Source organism: Triticum urartu, chromosome 1 (genome assembly GCF_003073215.2).
Source record: "Triticum urartu cultivar G1812 chromosome 1, Tu2.1, whole genome shotgun sequence".
NCBI lineage: Eukaryota > Viridiplantae > Streptophyta > Magnoliopsida > Poales > Poaceae > Triticum > Triticum urartu.
In genome coordinates, this window is record NC_053022.1 from 510923099 (window position 1) to 510942312 (window position 19214).

General features: G+C 45.1%; 1 protein-coding gene and 3 long non-coding RNA genes across 4 annotated transcripts; 2 read left to right on the forward strand and 2 right to left on the reverse strand.

Annotated features, from left to right (window-relative positions):
* Positions 1 to 1424: 1424 nt before the first annotated feature.
* On the forward strand, positions 1425 to 4133 carry LOC125523870. Its single transcript, XR_007290467.1, has 3 exons — positions 1425 to 1882; positions 2589 to 2732; positions 3871 to 4133. It is a non-coding gene; the product is annotated as an uncharacterized LOC125523870 (long non-coding RNA).
* Positions 4010 to 5641, reverse strand: LOC125523876. Its single transcript, XR_007290472.1, has 2 exons — positions 4594 to 5641; positions 4010 to 4413 (listed from the first exon to the last, which is right to left on the reverse strand). It is a non-coding gene; the product is annotated as an uncharacterized LOC125523876 (long non-coding RNA).
* A 7152-nt stretch (positions 5642 to 12793) lies between these two features.
* On the reverse strand, positions 12794 to 14590 carry LOC125533011. Its single transcript, XM_048696823.1, has 3 exons — positions 14532 to 14590; positions 14399 to 14455; positions 12794 to 13922 (listed from the first exon to the last, which is right to left on the reverse strand). Exons 1-3 carry the CDS (start codon positions 14588 to 14590, stop codon positions 12794 to 12796), a joined length of 1245 nt encoding a protein of 414 aa, XP_048552780.1.
* Positions 14591 to 15060: 470 nt separating this feature from the next.
* On the forward strand, positions 15061 to 15908 carry LOC125537044. The gene is made up of 2 exons (XR_007295512.1): positions 15061 to 15317; positions 15533 to 15908. It is a non-coding gene; the product is annotated as an uncharacterized LOC125537044 (long non-coding RNA).
* Positions 15909 to 19214: the final 3306 nt, after the last annotated feature.

Here is a 19214-nt window from a genome sequence, read left to right on the forward strand (position 1 = left end):
CAACGCGCAAGCGGGGAAAGAACGGCCCGCCTTCGCCCGAGGAGCACCACGACCATCAGCCCCCCACCCCACCCCCAACGCGCGAGCGGGGAAAGAACGGCCCGCCTCTGCCAGCACCGCGTGGGAATGACCTGGCGGACCACGCCGGCGGCGGCAGGGGGGAAAGACCGGGGGGGGTTGGGGGAGAGGGGGGGGGTCGGGGATTCGCATGTCGCCCGCAAGGGGGGAGGGGCGAGCGAGCAAACAGATCAAATCAGTGTAGGACATTTTTCTTAGGTGCTTGAAACCATACAATTTACCATTTAGAAACACTACAGAAAAACACATCTTCTAGAACATACTACTCCTACCTCTCTTGTGATAGGTAGATATATCAATCCTTGATAACATTTATTGTTAGAATTTTATTGCCATTTATTTTTATTTTTGTCATAAGAGAGGTAGAATGGCCGTGCGTTGCCACAGACTTTTGGAATATTTTGTTAAAGTTATATATAAACATAATGCATGTTAAATTTCACATGTATAGAAAAGATAGCACGAGTGCAATCGAGTAATAATTAAAATCCACTTCACTTGCAATGTAAGATGGTAAAAAAGGTAATTTGACGATGTATACATAGAGAGCGATGATTCAACTAATAACCTATTACAAATTAAGATTAGCTTGATGCGCTTATGATATTCATGCACAATATCAGGAATGTGGTCGTCAGCTTTTTGCAGGAGTGGCGCCTCTTCTTCGCTCCATGCCGTCTCCCGACCTCTCCTATCCCTTCCACGATGTCAGCCGCCCCTCCTCCTTCCTCCACAACTTCGATGGTCCTCCTCTTCACGCCACTGTCGAAGCCCATCCGCTTTTGTCATTGCCGCACATCATCATCTTCCTTCCATGGCGTCGTTCGACACCTCCTCTCCACACCAGCTGTCATGTCTCCTTTCCCTCTAATCCCTCGATGGTGTCACGTACATCATCCTCTCTCCGCCACGTCGTTGCTGACCTCCTCCTCTACCCGACAACCTCTCACGCCACCCACATCCTCCTCTCCCCGCCAAGCCGCGCCGAGCATAGTCTAGCTTCCCCTCAAGCTTCTCCTCCTATCCCCAATCCATCATTGTCTCATGTGAAAACTGCTAGTACTGTTTTTCTCTAAAACTACAAACTCCTAGGAGTTTAACATTGCTGTGGATCTGTCGTATAAATAATGTCATGCTTGCTTGTTAATTTATGCTAATTTAAACTGAACTCACTATCTAGATCCTGCTTTGTTACATGTTGGGTGCTGGATGTAGTGCCAGGCTCCACGTGTACCGTGTAATGTGGTCTAAGAAAGAACCAAGTTGCTAATCACGTAAACATGTAAAACAAAAGAGACAAACCAAATTAGTTTTTCCACCTATCCTGACTTATCCTCACGGCAGCCACCCTCTCACTCTCTCACCCCATGGCACCCCTCTGCAAGACCACACTCTCTCACCCCTCTTGCTCGTTCTCTCCGCCACATCGTCGCGCCGCCAACCCTCTCCGCCACGCCGTCCCAGCCGCCACAACTCCCCACCTTGGCGCGTCCCTGCCTCCTCCCATCCCCTCCACTCCTCGGTCCCCGCCACAGTTATCTGTTTCGGCCGGGTCCAGTGAGCAGTGGTGAGACCAGGTGTCGCGGTGAGCAGCCGGATCCGGCCGTCGGCGAGCCGCGCCGTGGATCTAGTCATCCCAGGGCGATTTCCGGAGCCGAGGGCGACTTGAAGATTTCTACCTCAAGCTGAGCCGCGCCGTCGATCTGGCCAACCCAGGCTGAGTTGCTGGCTTGCTGCCTGTTGGCCTGCTACACAGCCTACTGATAGTATGCTCGGTATTTGACAGGGAAATCACACAGCGAAGGTACAATTTTTTTGAGTTTTGTTTCAGTCCAGATGTACCAAACATTATATTTCTACGAACTGAAAATCAACTGTAAACATATGTATCCTAAACATTCTATTTGAATCACCTATTCTACTTTGATTACCCCGTAGTCTTTTCTTCTCAGTCTCACTCTCAAATCCAGCTTCATGCACTTCCGTGACCTTTTCTTATCTAGAATCTGTTGAGGCTGTTACCTTTCTCTGAAAAATGCTATATATCTTGGGCTTTGGAGGAATAAAAAAGCTCTCCACTTGAATCAAATAAATTATGGCGTTAGCAGTAGCACATTAAGGGTTCTCACCTGCACAAGTTCTTTTGAGTGACCAAGTCAGATGTGATTATTTTGTTATCTCACAACTCATGATTGTTGATTTCCAAACTCCGTTTGACGTAACCGTTAGGTTCTTGTGCGTTGTGATGTAGTAAATGTTGTTGTGATCTTCAAAACGAGAAGGCAGATTAGTCTAATCTCCATTCTGTCTTCTTCTACAACTGAAAGATTCAGAGGTGTCACACTTGGAGCAGAGGAAGAAATTTCTTTTGTTCTTACCTTCTCTACAAAGATGTGCATATAGTAACTCTGTTTAGTCATGTCCACCATGTTTCTATGGTTTTCCATTCTGTTGTCTTTTCATATATATCCCTTTGAAGCAATGGGCGTTAATATATTAATTGTAACAAGGTTGGAGACTGATGCGGATGCGCGCAAGGGCAACGTTGGATGACACCTAGAAGAGCAAGCACAGTGCAGCGAAGGAAGTACCGAGCTTTGGCAGCACTACACCATCGTCCTCTGCCTCACCGAGCACATCAATTTCATGAGATGGTGAGAGCATTTTGACAGATTGTGTACTTTTCAATTTTAGACCTTTGTGCTCTAGATGCCATTGCTGGATGTCGACTTGGTGGTGAGATTTCTCAAATGCTCCAATGCTCCAAGTTGAGTCTTAACTTCAAAATAAAAAACGTAGCATCTGCAAGTTCTCGACCATCCTTGATTTGATTAACCATCATGCAGCTGTTATATTTTTTGCAGCTGTAATCTTTAATATGAACATATTTTCATAATAGTGGTAAAAAATGTTTCTAAAGAAAAACATGAAAGTTGTTTCTAAAAAAAATGGTGGTAACTCTTTCTCTAAATAAAAAATTGTGTAACTCATTTTCTGAATAATCTGAAAGATTGTAAAAACAAGGTTAATAAAAAATTGTGACAACTATGTTAATGAAGTTTTTTGTGTACTTCATTTTTTATGATTAGGCTACATTTATGACCAGACCGGACAGTCGTCGTTTTTTTATAGACTGTACAAAAATTTGTAGGCATGTACCACAAGAAAGTACGCAAGATCTGAAAACTTGACATTGGTAGGGTGCTTAATAAATGTATTTGGAAATGTGGTGCTTCATAAATATTGAAACAATGGACCTATGAGTACAGGGCTGAGCACGGATTGAAAAGTTTAACCTGGCTAGCTACCAAAAAAGGCATCCTCGAGGATTTGTTTCGTTGATTTGGTTTAATCCTTATTCCAGAACCATCAATAATTACACAGACAGTACTTTCTATTGTCTCAGGTTAACTCTTGATTGGAACCTGACTGAACAATGAACAAGTCCAAGTATCTTGACAAAATTTCAGTAGTAACCAAATTTCAAATAAGCACCTTTTATGCCAAGAAATTAACCATCAAGCATAATTTGCAATATATTATCAATCTGACAAAAGAATCACTACAAATTCTATTAAATCTTTTTTAAATAGGGGTTTTCATCAGGTTTAGAAATCAAACTGTAAACAACAATTTTCAGTGCATGTTCAAGGTGTGTTACAGGCCTACATCTATATCAGAATCTCAAATTACACATTTTCAAAGTATACTGTGTGACACATATATTGTACTACATAGTTCTTGTTTATTTCTTGTCACCTATTTGTTATATCTAACAATAGGATATTCTAGATCAACTCCCCGCATAGACCCGCTTCAAGGGACGAGGATGCAGAGGCCAGCAACAAGGAGCGGGTGTGGGTGCTCATCCTCGCCGCTGACCACAAGTGCTGCGACAAACTTTGGGCAGAATTCGATCCCTCCACGTGTATGAGCAAATCAAATACTGCTTACTTCTTTCTGTCTGTTGTGTGCTGAAGTAGCTAATAGACCGCTTTAGAATGTTGTGAGCTTGGTTATTTTACATTGTTTGCTAATATCAAGCAAAGAATGAATGCTGGAGTGTGTTACTGTGCTTCATTACAATCCCTAGAAAACTTTAGAAAGGGTGTTTCTGTCCACCCGCATAAATCAAAAGATAAATCTATGATTGCGCGGCAGGCCTGATAATCCACACCAGACCAATCAAAAAAGAGGACAATCTGTGACTTGTTGATTAATTAACAAACCCGGTGTTGTTGTCCACTACCAGCCGGCTGGAGGCCCCAACTCGTTTGGCTCCGTCTACGCGGTGCCAGGAGATTAGCACATGGATGCATCCGCCCGCAGTACCAACTGCACATCAAAGAACAACGGATTAGTACGTTGACAGGGATAGAAAGAAAAATATGAAACTCGGACACACGGAATTTGCAGTTATCAACAAGGATGTGTCTAGGACACATTTAGATGTGACATAATTATCTCACATCTAAATATGACATCATCCTCATCCTAGAAATTAGCACATCCCACCTCATGGTTGTTTGATTGTCTTTTTTTCTTCGTTTCTTCCGGCCTGCCTGTTCGACTGATCGTCTTACTCTTCCGGTGTCTGTTTCCTGTGATACGAGTCGCAACATGCAGAACAGCAGAAGCACAGTACTCCGTCAGTTATATACACAAACTAGAGCATACCGAGTACATACACCAATCACTACAACGGATCACTAAATAGCTCGACGTGCTAAAGCAATCATGGTGCACCGGGAGCCATTGTGTGGGTCCACTTCATCTCAAGCTACAGTAGCTAGCTCTAAATGGATGCCACTCAGACGTTTCATCATTCTTTTTTGCAACACCTTTTTCTTGGTCATTTATAAGGCACAAATTAAACTGAAAACCCAGGATAAAATACCCATGCAAGTAGTTTCGTGTTTGACAACTCATATAGAATTATTTGGGTCATCTATGGATAACATATATAGAAGTACAAACATATGGTAGGCTTGTTCTGCTTGCTGCCCTTGTTCACCTTCCACATACATGTGAGTTGCAAATTAAGAGTGACTATGCAACTAAGGAAAAAAACAAAGGATCAAGCCCGATTGAGAGTCGATGGTGGACTTTTCAATTGAGACGAAATAAATTTCAGACCTAGTTGAGTCGAGGTTGTACTTGCAGCTGAGGCAACAAAAAATAAGACCTCTTAATCGGCGCCTTCTGCGCTGATTAGGGTTTCGGGCGCCCACACAAGTGCACATATGGGCCAGCCAATCAGCGGCCGACACGATCGCTTGGCAGACGTGACATCGTTTGCTTTTTGTCAATGGTTGACCACCTGACATGTCAACTATTGACTTCTAAAAAAATGCAAAAATTCCAGAAAAGCAAATAAATTGCAAAAAAGGAAAAAGTTTGTAAATTCAAAAAAGTTCATGGATTTGATTTTTTTACAAAATTCAAAATAAGTTCATGAATTTGAAAAATAAGCACAAAATTGGAAAAAAGTTGATGAGTTTGAAAAATTCATTGGTTTTGAAAAAAACATTCATGAATTTGAGAAAAGTTTGAGGATTTGAAAAAATAAACCACACAAATTTTGAAGGGATAAAGAGGTGGTAAAAGTGGAGAAACTGAAAGGGTTCAATACTGTTTAGCAAATATTGCAACAAAAAACCTGAAAGTAAAAAAGGTGGGCAGTTGAATTAATACAAATTGGCCTTATATGTTCCTAAAAAAATGTTAAGTTGTTTTGAAAATAACGATTACACAAAAGGATATGAATGAAACGGTGTTTCTCGTTTTGTATACAACAATGACATTTCCAAAAAAGGTCAAGAATTAAATCAATCGGCCGGGACTAAAAAACATATAAATGGTGGATTGCTTGAAAGGAAAACATAACATATGAAAAAATGGGACCCTGCGACTCTGTTGCATTTTTTCAAAAAGTATAAAAAATGGGTAGAAGATGGGGCTTGCACATGGGACATTTGAAAAAAAAATTGGTTGGGCCCAAAAAATACATAACAAATAATGTTGAGCATCTAAAGGCAAAAAAGAAAGGTGGACTAGTAACTGCTAGGGTTGGGGTCGCTCACATTTGTCTATTGAAGATAGAAAATGTAACTGGGATAAAAAATTGGTCGCTCCTCGGGTTGCAAGTTGATGTGAATTTGTAATCGCGACAACGAAAACTTAGAGCCCAGTTGCGAGTCATGTATGATCGACTTGCAATTGAGGTGGACTTGTACTTCAGGTGGCAACAAAAAACATTAAAGTCTAGTTGCAAGTCCATGGACTTGTAACTTGGGCAACAACCAAATTTCAGCTTTCTTGCAAGTAGGGGTACTTGCGGCTGGGTGTGAACAAAAATAAGGTCGGGCCATGTTGCGAATCGAGGATGAACATGTGACTAGGCACAAAGTAAAAAAGGTCGGGCCATATTGCGAGTCAAGGGTAGGCTTGCAACTGAGGCAACAACAACTATAGTTCTAGTTGCGAGTCATGGGTGGGCTTGTAACTGGGATGAGAAAAAATGATGGCCCGCTTGCGTGGCGAGGTTGGAGTTGTAACTGGGATGACAAACACACAAGGGTGAACTTGCAACAGGGGCAACTACAATTACAAGTCCCAGTTGTGAGTCGGGGATGGACTTGCAACTCAGGCAACTACACAACTACAAAGCCCCCCAATTGCGAGTTGATGGTGGACTTGCAACTAGGGAAATTACAACTACAAAAATCCCTAGTTGCAAGTGGACTTGCAACTAGAGAAAAAACACGACTACAAAAGCCCCTAGTTGTGAGTCGAGGTTGTACTTGCAATGGAGCGGGAGCATTTGACGTACTGCCCCCTGACGTGGGGCCACTGACGAGTGGGCCCAGGTCTACATGCCAGTGTGCCAACGACATGTCAGGGAATCCGCGTCCACTTGCAACTGGGCAACTACACTACTACATACAAAGTCCCCAGTTACGAGTCGAGGTTGGACTTGCAACTAGGGCAACTGCACTAATATAAAGCCTGTAATTGCAAGTCGAATTGGACTTGCAATTGGGGCAACCACACAACTACAAGCCCCAACTTGCAAGTCGATGGTACACTTGCAACCGGGACAACTAAAACTACAAAAAGCCCCTAGTTACAAGTCGATGGTGGACTTGCAACTGGTCAACTACAACTACAAAAAAGCACCTAGTTGCGAGTCAATGATGGAATGGCAACTAGGACAACTACAACCAGTTGTGAGCGAGGATGGACTTGCAACTGGGGAAACTACACTACTAGAAGCCCAATTACGAGTTGATGGTGGTCTTGCAACTGAGGCAACTACAACTACTGCAAGCCCCCTAGTTGTGAGTCGGTGGTGTACTTGCAAATTAAAACTACAAAAAAATCCCTAGTTGCGAGTCAAGCGTGAGGTCCTCCAGTTACGTGTCGAGGGTGCACTTGCAATTGAGACAAAAATGGGTCAAACCCAATTGCATGTCGAGGGTGGACTTTCAACAGGGGCAAAAAAGGGTGATACCCATTTACATATCAATGGTGGACTTGCAGCTAGGGAAAATTGGTTGGGCCACCTAGTTGCATGTCGAGGGTGAATTTGTAACCAATGACAAAAAAAGGGTCGGATATCCAGTTGCATGTCGGTTGTCAATGTGCAACTATAGGACAAAAATTGGTTGGACCCTAGTTGCATGTCGGCAGTTGACTTGCAAATGGGACAAGAAAAATAAAAGAGGCGTGCCCAGTTGCATGACAAGAGTGCACTTGCAATAATATAAAAATGTGTCAGGCCCAGTTACATGTCGGTGATTGACTTGCAACTGCGACAAGAAAAATAGAAGAGACGAGCTCCGGTTTGCATGTCGATGGTCGACTTGCAACTAGGAAAAGAAAATAAAGAGGCGACCCAGTTCAATATTGGGAGTACACTTGCACCAGAGACCAAAATGGGTTGGACCCAGTTGCATGTCGGTGATCAACTTGCAACTAGGACAAGAGAAAAAAAGGCTTAGACTTGCAAATAAAAACAAAAAATGGGTCGTTGCGTGGCATTGTAGTATTTAGAAGGAGATCCATCCTCATGCCGCCTCTGCTCCAAAGACAAAGAGGAATGTGATAGAGAGATAGAGAGGGAGGGAGGGAGGGAGAGAGAGAGAGATAGATAGATAGATAGAGAGAGAGAGAGAGAGAGCGAAGAACGAAACTGATGAGCCAGCGGTCAGCTCATCTTTTCGACTTATACAAGCAACTCATCTCTTCAATTATGACACAGAAAAAGGACAAAAAATGCCTAACAAACAAAGACGCACTGTGCGATGGGTTGCAGAATGGACAACAAACGAGTGACATCAAACGCGCGGGACAAAACAACCCCGATCAAAGATTGCACAAAATTTATAGGGATGGATCAAACGGACTGAAACTTAAATGAGACATTGCTAAAACTAATGCAAGGTGATGGCTAGCTTGTAACTGGGGCCGCTACAAACATATGTTTCCCTAGTTGCGAGCCGATGGTTCACTTGCAACTGGGGCAACTAAAAAAATGTACGATGAGTCCTAGTTGCGAGTCGATGACTGACTTGCAATTGGGCCCTTACAAACATAAGCCTCCTAGTTGCGAGTCGATGGTTGACTTGCAACTGCCCCCCTACAAACATACGCCCTCTAGTTGCAAGTCGATGGTTGACATGCAACTGGGGCCACTACAAAAAATTACAACACATGCTAGTTGAGACTTGGTTCACTTGTAACTAGCCCCCTACAAACATACGCCCCCTTGTTGCGAGTCGATGGTTGACTTGCAACTCAGCCCCTAAAAATATACTTCCCCCTAGTTGCGAGTCGATGGTTGACTTGCAATTGGGTAACTACAAAAAAGTACGACGCGTCCTATTTGTGAGTCGATGGCTGACTTGCAATTGGGGTCGGCACAAACATACACTTCCTAGTTATGTGTGGATGTTTGATTTGCAACTGGGGAAAGTACAAAAAAGTATGACGCATCCTAATTGCGAGTCGATGGTTGACTTGCAATTGGGCCCCTACAAACATATGTCCCTCCTAGTTGCGAGTTGATGGTTGACTTGCAATTGGGCTTCTACAAACATATGTCCCCCCTAGTTGCCAGCCGATGGTTGACATGCAATTGGGGGCCCTTCAAACATATGCCCCATAGTTGCGAGATGATGGTTGACTTGCAACTGCCCCCCTACAAACATACGCCCCCTAGTTGCGAGTCGATGGTTGAATCGCAACTGGGCCCCTACAAACATACTTTCCCCTAGTTGCGAGTCGATGGTTGATGCAACTGGGGCAACTACAAAAAAGTACGACGCATCCTAGTTGCGAGTCGATGGCTGACTTGCAACTGGGGCTGGTAGAAACATACACCCCTAGTTCTGAGTGGATTTTGACTTTCAATTGGGGCAATTACAAAAAATTATGACACATCCTAGTTGCGAGTCGATGGTTGACTTGCAATTGGGCCCCTAATAACATATGTCCCTCCTAGTTGCGAGTTGATGGTTGACTTGTAAAGTGGTTGTTTGTAGGCACAGTTTCATAAAATGTGGTAGTTTTTTATTAAATACTCAACCCGAACAAACTGAGAACCGGCCTCCCCAAGGACCTACAAATGAAAATATTTTTAGTCAAGTTTGTTGATATATAGAGGATATCTCTATGTACATGTGAGATTTTTTTTTCCAGTTTTGTGGAAGCTTCTAAATATTGTTTTCAAAAATTCTGGGCTTCATGGAACTATGTCCTATGTGCTATAGTGTGGAGCTTGTAATGCTGGCCACTGTCGCAAGGATGGACGGATTCAGTATGTGATAGCTCGGTAAAATATATAATAATACATGTAGAGCATTAAATCCGAACCAATACGGTTGCTGCGTCCCCTCCAGCTCCTTTGCCCATCGGTGTTTCGGCGCCTCCGTCCCCGGCAGCTCGGAGTTGCATTCTTCGGTTCCCAGCTTGTCGGCGTCGCCGGTAGCCGCCCCTCCTCCACATCGGCTCTCCGCTCCGGCGCCCCGAGCCCCCGACCCCGTCCACTTTGGCGCCTCGTCCTTGAGTCAGATCCAAAGCTCGCATTTTTGTCAATTACCTGCGCCACACTTCGACGGCAGATGCATCCCCACTTCTCTGGGTTAGAGGCCTTGACTAGTGGCTTGAATTCATCATCTCCGGATCCTACTCTGGCGACACATGAGGTTGCTCGGACTTAGGCCAGGGTGAAATCTCTGCTCGATTTGCCGATGCTGGCAGTGGTGGCACTCGTGGGTGTCGTGTCCCTTCTTGGAGGCACTGCCATGGCCTTTATCTGAGCCCCTATTCGAGCAATGAGGGAAACCTCAGGTCCGGTTCTTCGGATCGGATGGTGGTGACGTCACGACGTCGCTCCCCTTCTTGAAGGAGCCATCATGTTTGCTCGAGGCGTCCTCGATGTTTGGCTTTTGAGATGTTTGATGCGTACTGGTTTGGCTTGCCTCTTCCGGGCTTCATGGGTTAGGCAGTGTTTTTCTCTCTCTTTAGGCCGAGCATCCCTTGCCTCTGCTCTGGGTGTCATGTTCACGTCTTCTTGCTTTCGTGTCATGTGTTGTATCATTCTCTGTACTCATTCCGCTTCCTTCTATCAATGAAGTGATATGCAAGCTTTGCGTATTCGCGAAAAAAAATCCGATCCAACATGTTAATTTCTTTCAAGATTCCACCACCATACATTAGTGTGAAAAACAAAAAGAATGTGTAAGTTGTTCTATAACATTTGATATACGTATGTGAAAAACTGAAAAATGTGGAAATGGAGAAAATAAAAAACGTTCAAAAAACGCAAGCCATGGATTTACCAAAACTGAAGCAATCAAATGTATTCCTCAAATTTCTTCAGGGTCAATGTACTGGTACCATTTTACACACTTATTTTTATTAATTATTTTAACCCACAGAATGCACAAGGGAGCATATTTTTTTATTAACTTGCAATATGCAGATAGTATATTTTAAACTCGTAAAACACCTTTTTATTCATTTGTTATCCAGATTACACGGTTCACTAGATGAGTACAGTAGACTCATGAGCGACGAGTTGGCCTCCCAGTTTTCATGCTCATATACCACCTTTGATAACTCCCGGGCGAGGTAATAACAACCGTTTAAAATCGCTTCTATAATGCGTTGGCAGAATACCTGCTGTTTCCTCAAAAATAAATAAATCCTGCAGCCTGCACTTCCTCTTTCATGATATAGACCACCTCCACATTATCTGAGATGAAAGATGATCAGAAGTGCAGAACTCAGTGGTAACCAATAGATTCAGCTAAACACAGTCCCTTCTCTAGCGACCAAGCTTCGGCCGAGCAAACATTACATTATCTAGATACACGTCAGGGGCGTCAAATGCATCCCACATAGATCTTACAGAGATGTTGTACACTTGTACCACTCAAATCCTCGATGCATCATATTCTCTAATGATCTTATTGGGCATTAGATCACCGGTTCTGTTGTACCTCCTCAACATCTAGATCCTTTCCCATTGTTATCCTCAAAACCAAAGTTGCTGTGTAAGCCATTGAGCATGGGAGCGCCCATGTATTTATGTAATGGGTGTAGATGGCCGGATGGATACAGGTTGTACTACCTCAGTAGCCACACGCGTTGTTAATTTGTTATCCAGGACTTGAGTGTTCACGTCCGTGAGTACAACAGACATTTATAAAAGCTCGCAGTTGTATGCCAAGAGATTGAAAATGCACATATTTATGGGGATGTATTTGTCTCTTTTTTTGTAGCCAACAAATGAACTATTTTTAGTCATAATTTTTTTCCACTTTAAAGCTTCTAAATTCGTTTTTTAATTGGGCTCCATGGAATCCGTGGCAAGGATGGATGGGTTGAAGATGGGATACCCCGGTTAATATGTAATAGTACATATTTGGAGAGCATTAAATCCAACCCAATATGTTATTTCCTTTTAAAATTCCATCGCTATTTATAAAACTAGATGACCCGTCGTCTTCTTGGCGCAAAGTCTAATTGCAGACAAGAATGCAACCAAAAGGCCACTTGAACTATTTGAAGGATTTTTCCCTATAATTATCTGCTAACTATGATGTCAATGACTATCTTCATGTTGTGTTATTTTACATTCATCCTTTGTTGTCATAGCACGTTAAGGAGCATCAAATGAATGCATACCGATCAATCGGACAAACCGAGTAGTACTCACTCAAACCCGAACAAACTGAGAAGTAGACTCCCCAACGACCTGCTAGCAGGCTACCACTCAAAAAAAAAAAACAACACACCAAAAGTGGTCGGAACTGTAAAGCAAGGACCGTCCACTGGCCCAGCAACAGAGCAGTAGAGGTGTTCGACATAAGGCAACCCGGCGCACGCTAAGGCCAACTCCACCGCGCGACCCCAAACGGACGTCCGTTTTGTTCTGTTTTTGTCCCTTTGGGTAGGGATTTGGGGTCGTATCCGAGCCTGCCCTGGAATGCGGTGGCCGTGCGCCCAGCGCGCGGCCGCATCCTTTTACCCCATCCTATCCGTCAGGGTCAAGAATTGCCCAAATTTGCATTAAAACTAGTTTCGAACCCAAATATTTGTCTGAAAAATAAAATAGTTTTACAACCCAATTAAAATTGTCTTTAATAAAATAGTTTTACAACCAAATCGAAATTGTCTTGACTGAACATAAAATGGACAAATATATCTATTGGTTGCCAACGTGATCCCACACGTGCTCAACCAAGTCATTTTGAAGATTCACATGAGTGTGCCAATCACGCATCTCACGGTGGAATTGGGCAAACTGTTCAAATGTGGCCGGGTCTTGGTGCAGGGGCTCAATATTTTCACCTTGATAATCAAATCCTTGGTCGAAGATACTCTCATCACGCTCGTCCTCGACGATCATGTTGTGCATGATCACACAAGCAGTCATCACCTTCCAAAGCTTCCTTTCATTCCATGACAGTGCAGGGTTTCGAACGATACCCAACCGGGATTGAAGCACACCAAAAGCACGTTCCACATCCTTTCTAACACTCTCTTGCATTTGGGCAAATCTCTTTCTCTTCTCACCTTGGGGTTTCGAGATTGTCTTCACAAAAGTTGACCACTGAGGATATATACCATCTGCTAGATAGTATCCCTTGTTGTAATGGTGGCCGTTGATCTCAAAGTTGACAGGTGGGGAGTGGCCTTCTGCAAGTCTCGCGAAGACTGGAGAACGCTGCAGCACGTTGATATCATTGTGAGAACCTGCCATGCCGAAGAAAGAATGCCATATCCAAAGATCTTGTGATGCCACCGCTTCTAATATGACAGTGCACCCGTTAACATGCCCCTTGTACTGGCCCTGCCAAGCAAATGGACAGTTATTCCACTCCCAGTGCATACAACCTATGCTGCCAAGCATACCTGGAAAGCCTCTAGCTGCGTTGGTCGCCAACAATCTCTCTGTATCAGCGGCAGTTGGCTGCCTCAAGTACTCTGGGCCAAAGACCTCGATCATAGCCTGGCAAAACTTGTACATTGACACCAAACATGTTGTCTCACTCATACGCACATACTCATCCACCAGATCGCCTGGAATTCCATATGCAAGCATGCTGATGGCCGCGGTGCATTTCTGGTAGGAGAATCCAAGCTTACCAAGGGCATCCGTCTTGCACTCGAAGTATGGGTCATGAGCAACCACTCCCTCTCGGATACGATTGAACACATGCCTGGCCATACGAAAACGGCGACGAAATTTATCCGGCCTGAAGAGCGGGGTGTTGGCAAAGTAATCTGCATAGAGCAGAGCGTGGCCTCTCTCCCTGTTGCGATTCAGGTTGGGAGCACGGCCAGGGACTGACCCCCTGTACCGAGGAAGCTGCCGTTGAATATGGTCGTGAACGACCAGTGCAGCCACCACAAGATCGTCATCATCCGACGACGAATCGTCCGATGAACAAAGGAAGTGATGGTAGAAAAACTCGTCTCCACTGTCCATACCTCTGTTGGCAAAAGGTCGAACACCTTGCGCTCGTGGTGGCGAAGAGGCCACGATGATCACCTCGACGCAGCAGGGTGGTTGCCGGCCGGCTACAGGCCGCTCTGGAGCTCTCGTGGGAATCTGCCTCGGCCGCCGTGGTACGTCGCCGGCAGTCGTTCCCCTCTGCCACCGGCAAGGACGGCGAGGGCCAAACCTCCTCCGATCGACGACCAAAACTACGGCGGAAGCGCGGGCGTGGTGGCGGCCATGTCGAGACGTGGTTTGGTACGGACGGCGGGGGGGCTGCGCGGTGAGGAGGCGGCCGGAGAATAGCGGCGGCGCCGGCGGCGGGGCGGGGCGGGGAGAGAGGATGAAGCGTTGGGAGCGGAGGGACTGCTAGTGTCCCCGACAGGCGGGTCACGGGGGGACAAGGGCGTGCGTCGAGGCCGTCCGCGCGCGTCCGTTTCACCCCAAACCGAGCGCAAGTTTGGGCCGGGGATGGGTCGAAAGCGGATGGAATCCGGACATTTGTCCGTTTGCGCCCGCGCGCTGGGCCGTCTTGTTTGTCCCTTTTACCCCAAACGGACGGGGCGGACAGGATAGGGTCGCGCGGTGGAGTTGGCCTAACAACTGAGTAAGCCGTGGAGCCGGCCACTCGGCCGTCCCTGACACGTGTACCGAGGCCACCCCACCAGGGCAACCACGTTTGCCGCTGCTTCCCTCGCCTCGTGTGTGCTGCCCCGTGCCTTGGTGATGGGGCCTGATGTTTGTCAAAACGAGCCACTTTTGGCGATGGATCCTTTATCCGGGGTTAGGCTAGTAGTAACTTAGACTAATGTCATGCATATGAAACTAGTTTAAGTTACTATCTCCATAGTGCAAATTAACATAATATTAGTGTTATATATAGCTTCATTAATTAGCTTGTAGACTCATCCTTTTTCGGGAAGCGCTATATTACAGTAACATATTATGTTACTGTAAACACCTTTTCCCTCATTAATTACAAGCCACATAAGCAAATTTTTTTTGAAATGCGCTATGTTACTATCTAAGTTACTCCCACTATGACTAGCCTTAGTGGGGTCCTCCTGCTGGCGGTATTACAACTGGTAGAGCAGCTTATGGCAATAAATCCTCTATCCCGGGCCAGAGGGATGCTCCTCCTGCCCACACTACCGCTGGTATCGGAGGAGGGTCATGGGGAAAGAGCAATGAAGATAGCTGGAATTCGCCAAAAGGAACCAGGGCTCAGGTATGACCACCGAGGATCCTTCACTGCAAAGAGTGAGAAAACACTCAAATTTGTTTTAGCTTCTAAGTGGTTTCACCATTTTCCCCCCCTGGCCCTAGCCTCCATCAATTTTCTCCTGCTTCAATCTGTTCAAATGTTTTTGTCTATTTGGCATTTCTTATGCAAAATTTACAATCCAATTCAAAGCACTAAGTTTCTCTCCCATGCCATTTCAGAAGGTGTTTCAAAGAACGAAGGATCCTGGGACAAGGCCGAAGGGAGCAGGAGCCAAGGCGGTGGTGGATGGGACAACAACATGGGCGGGGATGCCAACAACGGTGGTGGCAGTGGGTGCTAAGCTTGTTCCAGAATCAGCTGTGCCTGATTTTGGCGTGTAGATAAGGTTTAGCGCGATGCACCTCTCAGCGCTCTAGCACCCTGTGCTGGTTGGTTCCATTGGCCATGCTACCTGAACCTTTAGAAGAACATGGCCTAGCTGGGCAAAACGTCCCCTCATGCTGGCAGTAATATACTAGTAGTGCCAGCAGAACATTTCGTGGTACCTGCAGTAACTTATAAGTACCTTAAATCCTATCGTGTCTGAGATTTCCATGTGGTCTTTGCCTGGTTGCTATTGCTATGTGATGGCGACGCCCTGGGTTAGATGCAAGTGTATTTTTCGCAAGTAGCTCTGAGTTTTTTATGAGTGTTATCATTTCCATTGGCTTAGTTAGATTTGGGTGCGTGCTCTACTGTTTATGATGACTTTTAAGGTTTTCAAAAATAGGCCCATTTGAAAACACATTGCAAAAATTAAAATCCTGCTCTGTTTTCTTTCTCACATGTGCGTCTCTTTTGTGTAGCCTACAAATGAGAATTATTCTGGTCAAATTTTGTGGATATAAATAGGGCATCTAAACACATGATGGATTTTTTTTCATTTTTTTGGGCTTCTAACTTTGTAATTTCTTTGTTATTTTTATAAAAACTCCTCCATGGAATCTCCGAACTAAACGCCCAAACTCTGTTCTATGGGCTTATTTTGTTTTATTTTGGGCGGGTTGAAGATGGTTAATATATAACACATATTTGTAGAACACTAAATCCAATTCAATATAGATTAGCTAGGCAATGCTTATGATACAAACTCTGTTTTATTTTGGGATGGAGATCCCATTATCCTTTTTGTTCAGGATGTAACCATTACCTCAAATGAATAAAGTGCACCGCAAGGCATCCCCCTCAATAAAATCCAATCAACGATGCCATTTAAAAAAAATGACCTCTATTTGCAAAACATGCAAAACTGTATTACTTGAATTTCGTAATACATATCTGAAACTGGATTGTGAGAGAGCGAGACCAGAAAATTATTTGCACTCTGCTGAAATTGGGTATAAATAATTCCCAGCTAAATGAAGTCTTCAGTTGTGATTGTTCATTTTTGCGGGACCTGTGTAGTGTGGACTTTTTTTTAGGTGTATAAGCTGGACTTGTACTGTACAAATTGGAAAAATAGTCTTGGAGGAGTTAACCAAGAAGTTTACAAGGTGTTGGAGCAAAGCCTTTTGAGTCTGAGTTTGAGCCGACGAGGTTAAAGCACGGCAAAATCTCCTAGAAAACGCAGCAGGGCGCCCAGGCGGTGTGGTTCGGATTGCACTTAGAGCAGGTCAGTGACCTATCAATATCTGCGGCAAGCCGGAGTAGCTACATCGGCAACACGACTTGGTGGAAAGGCATCGTAACCAGCATGCATACCGTTGAACTCTCCCAAGCTATTCATGTATCATCAACATGACTTGGTGGAACAGCACTTTGAGTCAGTAGATGAGTAAGACAGATAGATGTGTATGCTGGTACCGCACATCAGCACTCCTTGGGGGTACTGTACCACTCAAATTCTTGACGCTTCCTATTCCCTAATGATCTTGTTGGGCGCTGGTTCTGTTCTTCTACCTCCTGACCGACGACTAGATCCTTTCCCATTGTTATCCTCTCAGCGAAGTTTTCTTGTGAGCCATCGAGCATGGAAGCATGCAATGTATTTATGTATTGGGTGTACATGGATGGAGGGGCACGAACTTTACTAACGCCTCAGTAGCCACATGTATTGTTATTTAGGTCCTTTTTAGTTTGGAAAAGAAAGATCACCCCCGGCCTTTGCATGTGAATTGTTAGTTAGGTTGTGAGTACAACCAACATTTAATAAAAAAAAGTTGCAGTTGTGATGACAAGAGATTGACAATGCACGTGAGAGCATTGGCTTCATAAATACGGAATGCCAGAATCCCAACGATTTCCTTTTAATATTGTACATATAAGATATGCCGAATACCTAGATACCGAGTCACCTCATGTGCCTACTGCTTGTTTATAAATATCTGGCAAGCAATTCCAAATTGACCTAGCAGTATTGTATTTAGTCTAGGAAATGTAAGCCTGTCACTTGACATGCCGCTTCTAGTCAGAGAAGTAGACTGGCCATGGATTTTTGCATGGCGAGATCTCCTGAAAATGAGATGCATCGAGGATTTGAATTTAAGTTACTAGATGTATGGGTTTTCAGCATTGTCCCAGAGTCAGCTGTGCCTGATTTTGGCGTGTACATGAGGGTTGGCGCTATGCACATCTAAGCGGCTAAACACTTTCTGTTGGTTTGTTCCGTTTGTCATGTTACATGAACCTTTAGAACATGGCCTGGATGGGCAAAATGTTCCCTCATACTAGCAGTAATCTACTAAGTTAATAAGCTCCCTAGAAATTGTGGTGGCTTCAGGCTCGGGGGTAGTTTGCGGGGCCCCTTTGTAAGAGTGTGCTTCATTGCTTGAGAGGTTATGGACCTACTTGCAGGTAATCATGGTGTTTGTGTAGAACTCATGTGAACATCATCAGTATACATGAACATTACTACATTAACAAAATCACAACAACCCACTCATGTGGATATCACCGGTATACATGAACACTACTACGTGTAACAACATCACAAAAAAAAACCACACACCTACTACAATCGAGAGTAAGAGAACTCGCCTGGCCATATCTCCAGCCAAGAAGGCAAGGAAAACATGGTATAAAGCAAACAAGCCGCATCACTACTGTTGCAAGCCACATCCCAATCACAGCAACGACTAGAGGATCAACAAGGCCACGAGGATCAAGGTACCTCCCCACACATAGTGCCTAGAGGATCAACAAGTAGGTTGTAGGACCTTGCCGGGCCTAAAGAAGAAGATGCACATGAGGCGCCGGCGATGGCATACATTGCGCCCCGGAGTCCCATGTCTTGAGAGGAAACCCAATCAAGAACCGAGGCGCCCCAATATCCAGCACCGAGGACTCTGTGAACAACCAAAGCGCCTTCATGAAGGGAATGACGTCGTGATGTTGTCCCTATTTGTTCCAGTGAACCGGAACAAGGGTTTCCCCAAACGCTCGAGGGGGCACATGATCAGGACCATGACGACGCCCCCAAGCAGGATATGACACCCGCAGGCGTCGTTGCTGCCAGCATCGTCAAGCCGAGCGGAGATTTCGCTCTGGCTCGTGACCGGGTTCCAAACCACCGGAGCCGAGATGGGGGAGCAGGTTGTCGCCTGAGTCCACCACTGCAGGAAGGAGAGCCACGTTCATCGACGATGAAAAGGTGACACCGAACGCCGTAGACCTCTTCACCACCAACAACGACTACGTCCGACCGTCCTCGCCACACCGAAGCAAAGACCCATTGGACCGCCGCCCAGAGCCGCCGCTCCGTGATCCAGGATAAACCTACCAGGTTCCCAACACCGTGCACGCCGATTGCCGGATTGAGCTGACCCCAGACACCATCAGCATCACATCCGGGCCTTGCCCAAACCCTCCACGCCCAACGCACCTTCGGTCCCCAACTTCGCCGGCGGAGATAGCCACCCCAGA

What these genes read in the sequence shown, in the direction of transcription:
- LOC125533011 (XM_048696823.1), bottom strand. Translation starts at nt 14,590, where the DNA reads ATGTCCGGATTCCATCCGCTTTCGACCCATCCCCGGCCCAAACTTGCG. An exon ending in AAACTTGCGCTCGGTTTGGG is followed by an intron (nt 14,456 to 14,531) that starts GTGAAACGGACG and finishes GGACACTAGCAG; the next exon opens with TCCCTCCGCTCCCAACGCTT. An exon ending in CCGCCCCGCCGCCGGCGCCG is followed by an intron (nt 13,923 to 14,398) that starts CCGCTATTCTCC and finishes TGGCCGTGCTCC; the next exon opens with CAACCTGAATCGCAACAGGG.